Raw genomic sequence first — 11,607 nt, forward strand, 5'->3', positions numbered from 1 at the left:
CATGACTTCAACAACTGCTGTAAAAGTGTTGACTTTTCCTGGGTTTTTTGCAGATTATCAATGCAAGTTAGGCTGCTCTGTTAAGCAAGTAAGAAGGCTGTGACCTAATCATGTGAGTTTTAATCACAACGTACAACAGCCTCAATCAGGTCATTTTAATACACATAAAACACTTTTAAAAAAGTAGTTTTTTTATTAAAACATACACAAACATAAATAATAGGAAAACTGAATGAAAAAAACCTATCAGATGAAGCTCTTACAGATATGCTACAATCTTATAGAAGGAACATTAGATCCATACTGCTTTTGGATAGACAAGTACACACAGAATTGTCAAAATCAAGATACATAAATATAAAATTTGAAATGAAGCCCCTGTGTTTTAATAAACAAAAAGCGTGTCTACTATTTTCTCTAAGTGCTGCATAATAAATGTCATACAGACATAATATATAAATGACTTTTACAGCCGATAGGTCACTTTAACAATGAACTGTCTCTGTACTTCTATTGCTAATAAATAAATATTTAGTGCATATTCCCATTTACCTCAGTGAAGAGGCAAATGAAAAACAACATTTAAGTTAAAGACGAACCAAACTCAATTTGGTTCCTCTGGTTGAAGACCAGAGTCTATTCATGTCATTGGTCAGACAGTCCAGCTATCTGCATCGCTTGTTGATCGTCACAAACAAAACAAACAGATGTCACTTCCCTCTCGGTAGAAGTGACATTGTCGAGTAAATGCCTTCAATGGCCACTTGAGACAAAAAAATTGGATGAGTTTTTTTGGAGCACGCACTGGTTTTGTTGCTTTAAAAAGACGTAGCGTCAAAAGTTACTCTTTCATGGAGTCAAGCTGCTGAGTTACTTGCTGTGAAGGCACCTCATTGCCCCTTTTGTTCCTGCTTCCAAAAACGTTCAGGAACACACTGATGCATTCACTGCTGTGGATCACACACACACACACACATCCCTGACAGTCTTGTTACTTTTATAATCCACTAAGCACAAGCAGATGCTCTATCAAATAAAGTGCTTCTTCTGAACATTGTTTTTCCCAACAGCGAGCGCCGATAAATCTTTTCCTGCTGTATTTCTTTCCAACAAAACTCTCTTCCTTAGTTATTCCCTTGTGATTTGTTTAATTAGTGTATAAACACAATACGTGAGTCTTAATGGAGTAATCTAAACCAAAATGTATCAAAATTGTCTAATGCAACATACCACACTTAACAGACATGTCCAATAAAACTCCAGTACTATTTTGGACAAAATCTCTGTGGGAAAGTGGAAGGACACATTTTTTAACAGGTGATTACCATACCATTAGTTTTCCTCGCGGAAGACAAGGTTATTTGATGAAAAACAATGCAGAACAACAAAACACACTTGTGGAATAAAAGAAAGAAAACTCTCTTTTGACAGATCAATATTACAAATCTCTAACAGTGGTTCTTTGGCATATTAAAAAAAAAAGTTCAGTAGCATGTCCGCTCCTCATGTGTTTAAAGTTTCAGTTACCCAATTTTATGGCACCAAAGTACGTCCCTTCCGGCTCCTTGTCCAACATCCAGGCATTGGACACGTTGACAGACAAGGTGTCCCCCTTGAACAGGTGAACCCCTCGGCCCTGCTGGGCGCAGTACATGTTATAGCTTGTGCCGTTCAAGCGCATGGTGGTGCCCGTCTTCATCAGCACCACAGCCTTCCTGTTCTGTTTGATGCTCTCGTGGTAGACGTACTGGATGAGTTGGGGGTTGTTCACGTCCACTGGAGAGATCCTGGTGTTCAGGCCGGGATCCCTCCGGTGGGCGTTGCTCACATCCGCGGGGGGGATTCCAGCCTGACCGCTGTCCTCGATGGCGTAGTAGCGGAAGCAGGTCTTGGCATAGACGTAGTAGAAACCCGACTCCATCACCATCAGTTTCCCCTTCTCGTACCCCATCTGGCGGATGTCTCCATGGTCTTTATCCCAGTCGATGTTGACCTGTTCAATCTCTGTGTGACAACAAGGACGAAAAAGAAGTTTTGGTTGGTCCAACTGTTTCAGGTCAAATTGCAAAATTAGAAATCTGTTAGTTCTTAGTAAGTAACATGTTAGCAGCTAGGATTTTTTTGCTAATATTTGGTATTTGAGTATTGGTATATGGTATTTAACCCTTTTATACAAAAATAACCTTCTTTATTTGTCACGTATCACATTTAGCAAACCGGTGTTGGCTTGGCTTAGTTAACCACACAACAGTTAATTACTGGTGTAAATATCAAACTCCAGTGGGAACTGTTTTAAATTCATGGACAACATTAATGTTTAAAACGTTCATTTCAAATAGGCTAATGCTGACCAAACAAGTTCCCTCACTACAGCTTAATGGATCTAGCACACGATAATGTCCGGTTGTGCTTATAAAAACACTGCCGGACCAAAAAAAGGCCCCACCTGGATTTTACGACACAAATTGGTAAGAGCATTTCTTTGGAGAAGCTCTGTAGTGATTTGTATGCTTTTGCAGCCAAAACGGGATTTAACTCTGACCAAAAAGTGAGTAGCTTCTCATTCCTTAAACAAACATGTCAGAAGACACGTCCTGTGGTCGTGGAAAAGATGAAGGATCAAATTATTGGTCAGCAGCAAGTAAACAAATAAGAAGATTGACAAAACGGTTAAAACTGCGTTCAAAAAGCTAAACACATGATCAAACCCTAAAATGATAGTGGTGAACCATCATCAAGGAAATGCGGTTGGATTTCCTTGAATTTTGATTTTGAACGTACCATGGAGAGAGACATTATGAAACGGAGGAGTTTGCGGAAACGTTTAATAGTGAATCTAAGACAGTTTGCACCCGACTAATGCCAGGAGAAGGGAATGCTTTGAAAGTAAACAGTTGGGTTTGTCGTCACAAAACCAGGGACCAGTGAGGCTAAAACGAAAAAGGTTCAGATGGGAAAAAGTCATAATGATTAGAGTGATCGACCAGATTAGAGCGATGGAAAAATGGTCCAGATTTATCCTGCTCCAGGGGGACAGGTGCATCAGGGTGAAGTCTTGTACCCAGCATGCCTAGTGCCTTCTGTGCACACCCGTGTGTGAAGATTATCTGGGATTACTTCGGTTGGACAGGTAGGTGTGCTCCTCAAAAATGAGGTCTGTTGACCTGACCACATTTCTAAAAATAGATTTTTATCCTCCCTGGTGGCATGGGCTTGTTCAAGATGGAAACGTTGGGCACTAACTGGAACAGGGTGGTCCAGGAAGCACGAGACATCACTTAACACATGGAGTGGCTACTGTAGAGTCTAAACCACAACCTCATCCAGAATCTCTGAGATGTGCAGGAGAAGAATTGAATCAATACCAATTATTGGTGAAAATTCTGTGCAAAATTGGATGGAAATAAATGTTTTGGTAGTGCATAAACTTATTAAAACTATGTAAAAACTAATGGTTTTGGTAATCAGATCTAAGGGGCTCCAACATAATATTAGTGACTTTATTTGACCAGGCAGTTTTAAACTGATCTCAGTCCAGACAAGAGAAACTATTCTGTCAGCAGTATCTGGCATAGAAAAGAAAAACCTATCCCAGTACACATAGGTGCAAACGTGCTGACGGTTAAAATGAGACTGTACTAATGTGGATTATCGCGGCCATCTTTCTGTACAGCACGAGAACACGAGAAATGCCTGAGTTTAGATCCGATGTCTGCAGCAACATTCCTACATTGGCACAACCAATGCAGATTAACCAGTAATGATCGGTTTGTCAGAAAGGGGGAAGTGGCTAAGGAGACAGAAAAAGAACAGATACATCAACTAAGAGGATGGTGGTAAATTCTTGGAGGAAACCAAGAAATATCTGTTGTCCTGCCAAACGAAAGAGGAAAAGGGTCTTCTGGGAGGCAAACTAAAAGAGTCATTGACAGCGACATGAACTGTGGAGTCTGTACTCCACAGGTTTGGCTTTTCATCACGTGAGAACTCTAACAGAAGAGAGAGACAACAGAGATGGAACTGGCGACATGTTTGTGTCTGGAAAAACATTTGGAAATGCTCATGTTGACAGTTACTCCAACTCCACCATGAACACGTGCTGAAGATCTTTGGGTATTTACTGCCGTTTCCACAAGGGGGAGACAAATGTTCCGACTCCAACGTTTATTAGAAAATTAGAACCATAACTTTTGTGGTGGATGAATGTTTCTGGTCCCGTAATAAAAGGATGTAGCATCAACTGGACTCACTCTGAAAGAACATCTGAGGTGCTAAGATCGGTAGATGAGCTGATGGCAGGTTCTCTTTAGCTGGAGTTTTCGTTCGTTTGGGTTTCCTTGGGTCTTTCAGGGCGTTTAGCACTGGCTCGGTCTGCACCTCCTGCAGAGAAAAAGAAAAACGAATTTAGTGAATATTGAACGATGGTCAGCAGCATCTGAATTGAGAGCCTGCATTCTCAAGCACCATTTTCTTTGAGCGATGACAGAATGTGGGCATAACACAATTTAGTTCAGTTGTCCCTCCTGATGACCGTCTGCTGGTATGGAGTTATGTGGTTTTATATGAAGACATTAAGCCTATGAGCACCCACTGACTGCATGTCTGAATACATTATCCATCCTCTTTGGCCAGTCTGCTAACTCCAATTACATCCGTGGTTATATTTGAGGCTGCAGGCAGTGAGAGAGGGAGGCCTCCTGGTGAGTGTAACTTTTCAGAAAGTTTGAGCTTCTCACGAATTTGGCAAAAAAACTATCTGGATTGCATTCAGCCCCTCCATCCTATTCTATTCGAGGCCACGATGACGCCGCCATCCACAGTCTGAGCTGGGCTGTCTTCGGGCAAGACAGAGCGTATACAATAGAGGAAAAACAAGGTTTCCAAGCAAGTAAACAGTTTTTGCACAGGCCCTGCCAACTTTCCCACTCATCTGGCATGAAATTAAAGCATCAGGTGTAAATACCTGTCTTTGCTTCTGTCTATTTACCGGGATGTACACAAGAAAGATTATGACAGAGTGAAATTACACTCTTAAAGGTGTGTCACTTCAACACATTTATCTATATTTGCAGTAGACAAATACATGTTATGATTTATGAACTAAGGTGAAAATATATCTAGATTGATTGGGGTGTGATTATATCCTAAAGGTGTTAAAACTTGTTTTATGGTTTCAGGGCAATTTCCTGTGATCCAGTAATCTCAGGAATCCTGGTAGTATCATCTCACAGTAAGTGTGAGCCAAGATGAAAAAAAAAAGAAAATGACGAGTGTTGAGAAGCATGAAATTTTTAAACATGCCAACTTAAAAACCCCCATGCAAACACACAGTCCAAATAAAGCGGGCTGCAGAGCGAGCGCAGCCAGCACCGTTAACGTGGTTTTGCAACACTGCACCTGCACTGAGCTGATATAGCTCTAGGAATCTGTGCGCAAGTCCAGACAAATGTGCGTGGATCTCCATCTAAGATTCACGCTGTGTGTCCTTCAAAAACAATTTGTTGCACAAACATGTTTATGGTGCATATCTTGGAAACGAGACGAGCATAAACAATGCCTCGCACTCAGGGTGATCATGAACAAATCCCCGATTGGCCCTGCGATGTGGAATCTTTCTTGATTTGTGGCGAGACCACTTCATACCTCTTCAACCAGAAGGGATTAATTCAACAAAGTAGCAGTCGCCTGCTGGCACCTTCTCAGGCTACAGTGTGAGCTAAGATTAAAAATCAACCACTTTGCAGCAGACAGAGGAAGAAAAAAAAAAGTGTCTGCCAAGAAATATGCGCCCTGCTCCAAAGCGACCTGACTGCGCATGCTCGGTCCTGCAGTGCCACACTTGCATGCAGGCTTTCAGCTCAGCCTTGTAACTATGCCCCGCATGCATCATTCAACATGTCTATTATGTTTGATGAGTGGTTTCTGAGATGTTCGCCTACCCCCAGAACAAAAGTCCTCTCACTCGGAGAGATGGCCACCAAAGCAGATATTCTCTTTGGGTTTCACAATGCCAGCGGAGTTTCTCTGCACACATTATAAACACTAAGATTGTGAACCGCGGCTGATTCATGGCCCCTTGTTCTCACCACAGGCCCCGACCGAGAGTCACATCAGACGAGATGACATGTCCTCCCTCCTCTCTAACAAACTCCTGGGCAGTCTCGGCGCTGACCGAGCCAAGTGGACATGTCAACCTCACACCTCATAAAACTCCCCGCGGGCCAAACACAGGCTGGGTGGCTCGTGTGAGCGCTCCGCCCGCCCGGGAGACCAGGGGCGTCAATTGAGTATGGCAAGGTATGGCAGCCGCCACACCTTTGCTTCAAGGGTTAAATTTAAAATGTTTGTTTTTTTTAAATAAATTTATGGAATAACTACAAATGCAAATAAGAACAACATGATCGATTTCACTAGTTATTATACACTGCAAAAACTCAAAATCTCAACAAGAATATTAGTCTTATTTCTAGTTAAAATGTCTAATTTTTAGTCTCATTTTAAAAAAAAAAATCTCATTACATTTAAGACAAGACTCAAAAACAACCATTTTCACCTGTTTCAAGTAGATTTTCACTTACAATAAGTAGAAAAATCTGCCAATGGAACAATATTGTTTTGCTTGTAATGAGAAGATAAATCTTGTCACACTGGCAGATTTTTCTACTTATTTCGAGTGTAAATTTACTTGAAACAGGTGAAAATGGTCAAATAAGTTATTTTTCTGGTAATGACTCTTGTTTTAAGTGTAATGAGATTTTTTGAATAAAAATGAGACATTTTAACTAGAAATAAGACAAATATTCCTGGTAAGATTTTGAGTTTTTGCAGTGAGCGAGACTGCATTAGAAAAAGTTCCAATGTTCTTGACCACACAGATAAGCTACATAGCAGACTTCTGTGATGAGTATTTGCTGGACGTGTTGATTGATACTCAAGTTAAGTTCTGTGACTCGTAACCTTGCCATACCTTCCACTGAATTGACGCCACTGCGGGAGACCCGGGGAAAAAACACGAATACATCAATTTAAAGCATGATTTATGGTTCCGCGTTAAATCGACGCAGAGTCTACGCCGTAGGGTACGGCGTAGGGGTACGCGGCGACGCAATACCCTACGCCGTAGGCTCTGCGTTGGTGTAACGCGGACCATAAATCAGCCATAAGACATCATGGGAAACCAAACAAAGCAAAGCTCTCCTCCTGTGTTGTTGCACTGGATGGTTTTCACTTTTGCTTGGAAAAGACTAGCCAGAAAAGGGACCCCAACCCCCCCCCCCCCCCAGAGGTGGAAAAAGTACTGAAAAATTGTAATGGAGTAAAAGTATCTTTACTTTGCTTAAATCCTACTCATAGTAAAAGTAAAAGTACTCATCTAAAAATGTACTCGAGTAAAAGTACAAAAGTACTTCATTTAAAATATAATTTGAGTAAAAGTTACTTTCAGTTATTTAATGCAAAAAAAGGATGAGTCACGAATCAAATCCAGCACAAGTTGTTTTAATTAACTTCGAGGCATATTAAAGTACACATCCACACTTGTAAAAGCTAAGCTGAGCTCAGTAACATGATCCTTTTAGTAGTATTCAAGTATTCAAACACTAAAATAAAGTGCCCAATGCCCGCAGGATCCTGCTATTCACAATAAACCAAAATAAAATGCCCACAAGATTTTCACCATACATTTTGTACTCAGTAACGTGAGGGGGTTCAAATGTAGCGAAGTAAAATACTTGGGTCAAAAATGTACTCGAGTAAAAGTAAAAATTACATATTTCAAAAACTACTTAGAAAATTACAAATTACTCATAAAAAGTACTCGATTACAGTAACGTGAGTAAATGTAATTTGTTACTTTCCACCCCTGCCCCTTTTTTTGGGGGGGGGGCACAAAAAAAATGTATTCAAAAAATAAAAATGTAAAAATATAACTTAAACAATTAAGCAGTGCGACTCTCATGGGATGATCAAAGAGACGCTGCGACCACTGACGCCAATGAGTGACTCATCCATAGCTGGAGCTGCAAACTGCTGGCTGTGTGTGTGCAGTGCGAGGGGACGATCAATCAAAAACCTGTGGAAAAATCCCGATTTGCGGATCTTTTCTGGCCGGAGGTGTTTGTGCTGCTGCGGTCTGACCTCGCTCCAGCCTGTGTGACCAGCTGGGGGTTTTATGCTGGCTGTACAGAAGCAGCGGCGCGCATTGGAAAACACACCCGTGGGAAAATCATGACTCCTGTCAGTGCAAAAATTGCAGAGGGCGACTTGGATTCTTTTAAAAACATCACAGCGCTACTAACTCCGCTGCATGCGCGGTACTCCCCCCCCCCCCGTTAACGGTGGCAGGAGACAATATACCTGGTGCGCTCACCGTCTGCGCTGCTTTACACAGATATTGTTCTTGGCTCTGTGACTTTTATACTTTGTCAAAACGTGCCTACAGGTAGGTATTGGTGAGGAAAACGGTAGCCTGGTGTGTTTGCAAGTGGATTATGTATCAGCCAAAGTGAACACTCACCTCTATCGGCCGATGCGGGGCTGTGGCCAGATCTACCTGCAGATAGAGACAAGGGAGGTTAGGAGGTCAGCAAAAAGAAAAGAAAGAAAAAATTAAGCTTCCCTGCAGGTGTGGGCGGTAAAAGTTTCCAAAACCTTCAAACTATCAGTAATGTGAGTAGGAAGTAAAGTTATTTTCTCTTTGCATTCCTCTGCAACAAGCCAAAAGTATAACTGATTTAGCAAGTGGGCCTCTTTAGGACAAACTAAAAGTATTTGTAGACACAAATGCATAAAAGTACCAAGATCTAAACCCATTTCCGACCAAATCAGTGTTCTGCTCTGGCATCTCCAGGTTCTGCAGGTGATGAGGACAGATCATAGTCCAGGTTTAAACTCTATAACTGTTGAGTCACGTTCAGCCAGGGAATATGTGAACCTGGGATTGATTTCCCTAAATCCAGAGTCAGAGCCCTTAAACTCAGATTGAGAGCCAAGTAAACACTTTTACTTTGCTCTCTGCTCCTTTCTGTTTGGTTGTTTGTTTTTTTGTTTTACTTCCAGTGTTTTTTCTTCCAGCTCACATCTAGAGCATAACTAAACCCCCACCACCACACTGCACCGAGCTGCTGCCAAAAGCAATGTAACGCAGAGAAGGAAGCGGGCGGTGGAGGGAAACAGTAAAAGGTCGAGATGCTCCCCAGGTGAACCCGTGGAACATCCTGGCAGAGCGGACGCGCGCTCATGCGCTCTTGGCTTGTTCAAACATGACAATTATTCATCTGCAAAACCGCCATAAAGTAACAAAACCATGTAGGCGGGATATAAACGCAACTTTACAAGACTGCAGAAATGAAATCCACGAGGACAGCAAATGTCAGCTCATGTGAACAAAGCTCTTTGCGGATTTTAAGGATTTGGAGAACTCGTTGCCGGTTCTGCTCGGACCCTTTCTTAACAAATGCTCTGCTGTTACTCAAACATTTACAACTCACGACTTGTATAAATGAGGCTACAAATCCAAGCCGGGGTTTGGTGTATAAACATGCACATGAAGAACGCCAGCCTCAAGTGAAAACATCTGCGCTTTGCAAACACATCGCAGTCGCAGGGTGAGAGATTGTGCAGGGACGCGCATGATGAGATGTTATCGCTGCAAAAGCGCTTTGATTTGAGCGGCGGCCCATAGAGAAGAACATTAAAAAAAAACAAAAAAAAAACAAAAAAAAAAGTTCTCCCTGCCCTAGTTAATCTCCGCGGGAAGCTTCGCCGAAACCTCCGTGAGATGCTATCAGTCACTCGGTGTGTTTTTGCAGCGTGGGAAGAAGTGTTTTCAGCGCCTGTGGATGAGGCGCAGCGGCTTCAAAGAGACGCCAAGAGCGCACGAAGTCTTGGCGCACAAACTCCCTTTCTGGCTGCACGCTGGGGCTTCTTTCCATTCTTCACATCAGTGCATTGCTTTTAAAAGCGCAGACCGACATTTTTTTACAACCTTGGCTGAGAAACTTATCTCACATTTTATGGCACAATAAAGTTGCGCAAATATTATCGGACTCCTTGAAGTCGCATAATAGTCTATGTGTGTTATAAGTAAACAGTCCCCGCACAAAAGATACATACTTGAGGCCAAGTGAATGTTTCCGACTTAAAAAGCAAAACTCCAAATCGGACAACGCGGTGTCCCACATTGCGCCTACCTCTTGCAGATAACCTGTCAGGTGCAGCAAGATCGCCACGCTGGAGGCCACCTGAAGCAATCCCATAACAGCGAGGGTCCCGAAAAGCAGCGGCCGGTACGTGGGCTCCGAGCTGGGCACCGGGTGGAAGCGGTGCTGCCCGGCCTCGATGTCCACGGTGTTCCGCAGGTAGGCTCGGTACTCGCTGTGCGTAGCTGCCATGGTGCGCGCTGCTGCTGCGTGTGTGCCGTGCGTTCAGCCCAGCGGCCAGGTCCCAGACTCACTGCTGGAGAGAGAGGAAAGCTTGCTCTGCGAGAGTCCCTACAATCAGCGGTGGGTGGGCTGGCTGGCTGGCAGCGCGTCTCTCCTCCTGCAGCCAATCACAGAGATGCTCCGGCTCGGCCCGGAGACGCTGGGAGGACAAGTCAAGCGGAGCAGACCCGAGCACACGGCAGGTAAAGCGGCCTTTTTATGGCCTTCAAGGCTCTGTTCTGAGAGTTATTAACATGTTACCCACGCCTCCTGCCTGTCCACACCCTCGATGACACACACACACACACACACACACACGCGTAGACACACACGAACACCCCGCTCAGGCTCAATTAACAACGCAATGGGGATGCCGTGGAATAAGTGACAGGGGAGACATTAAATTAAGACCAACAGTTGTAAATGGACAGATAGAAACACCGAAATAAAGACCTGGATCAAACTCACTTGCAAAATTACAAAAAAAATGTTTAAACCGGAATGTTAATTCGTAATATGCTTTAAAATGTTCTGTGTAAATTATGACCAAAATTCAAAATCATGTGGGTCCAGTATATATATATGTTTGGATAAAATCCAGTCTACCAAACTGGTGATTGTATGACCTGCTACTGGTGTCCTCGTTCAATAAATATATTATTTCTGTTTGTGAAATTAAATTCTAAGCGCAATTTAGTGCAATTTAATCCAGAAACCAGAAATAGATACATGACGTCCATGTAGATACCTCGTCACTGTCTAATAAATCTAAAAGCGTGAGATTTGCATTAAAGGGTGAGGTTTAAATGACAGATGTTCCAAGGAGCTTGAAATGCAGCTTTTTATATAGGACACTCTTATTTTTTAATGCCATATCGATCTATTTTTGGAGACTTCTATTTGATAATGTCATGTTTATTTATTCAATTAATATCCTATTTTCTAATGACACATTTAAAACATCAAAAAGGAACTTTTGTAATTTTTAGCTCTTGGGGTCCCCCTATAGGCTTGGAGGTAAAGTCACATTTTTGTCACAGTAAGATTGACTTTTGTTTGGTCTCTTGGGTCATTCTCTCATTTTCTATTCCTTTATTGCTCTAGGGTCACCTTTGCTGAGATGTCGCCTGTAGCTCTGTGAACTAACTTCATTAATGTTCTTTTGTGACATAGAAACGATTGGCAA

General features: G+C 42.5%; 1 protein-coding gene across 1 annotated transcript; it reads right to left on the reverse strand.

The window, feature by feature from the left end:
- Window positions 1-204: 204 nt before the first annotated feature.
- On the reverse strand, window positions 205-10,639 carry tnfsf11 (TNF superfamily member 11). Its single transcript, XM_061723228.1, has 4 exons — window positions 10,191-10,639; window positions 8,516-8,551; window positions 4,251-4,380; window positions 205-2,004 (listed from the first exon to the last, which is right to left on the reverse strand). Exons 1-4 carry the CDS (start codon window positions 10,389-10,391, stop codon window positions 1,520-1,522), a joined length of 852 nt encoding a protein of 283 aa, XP_061579212.1. The 5' UTR covers window positions 10,392-10,639; the 3' UTR covers window positions 205-1,519.
- Window positions 10,640-11,607: the final 968 nt, after the last annotated feature.

The sequence above is a fragment of the Cololabis saira genome, chromosome 6, assembly GCF_033807715.1.
Source record: "Cololabis saira isolate AMF1-May2022 chromosome 6, fColSai1.1, whole genome shotgun sequence".
Taxonomy (NCBI): Eukaryota; Metazoa; Chordata; class Actinopteri; order Beloniformes; family Belonidae; genus Cololabis; species Cololabis saira.

Coding starts and splice junctions, on each gene's coding strand:
- tnfsf11 (XM_061723228.1), bottom strand. CDS start 10,391: ATGGCAGCTACGCACAGCGAGTACCGAGCCTACCTGCGGAACACCGTG. Junction 8,552..10,190: donor TGACAGGTTATCTGCAAGAG/GTAGGCGCAATG, acceptor CTCTATCTGCAG/GTAGATCTGGCCACAGCCCC. Junction 2,005..4,250: donor ACCTCAGATGTTCTTTCAGA/GTGAGTCCAGTT, acceptor GTTGTCACACAG/AGATTGAACAGGTCAACATC.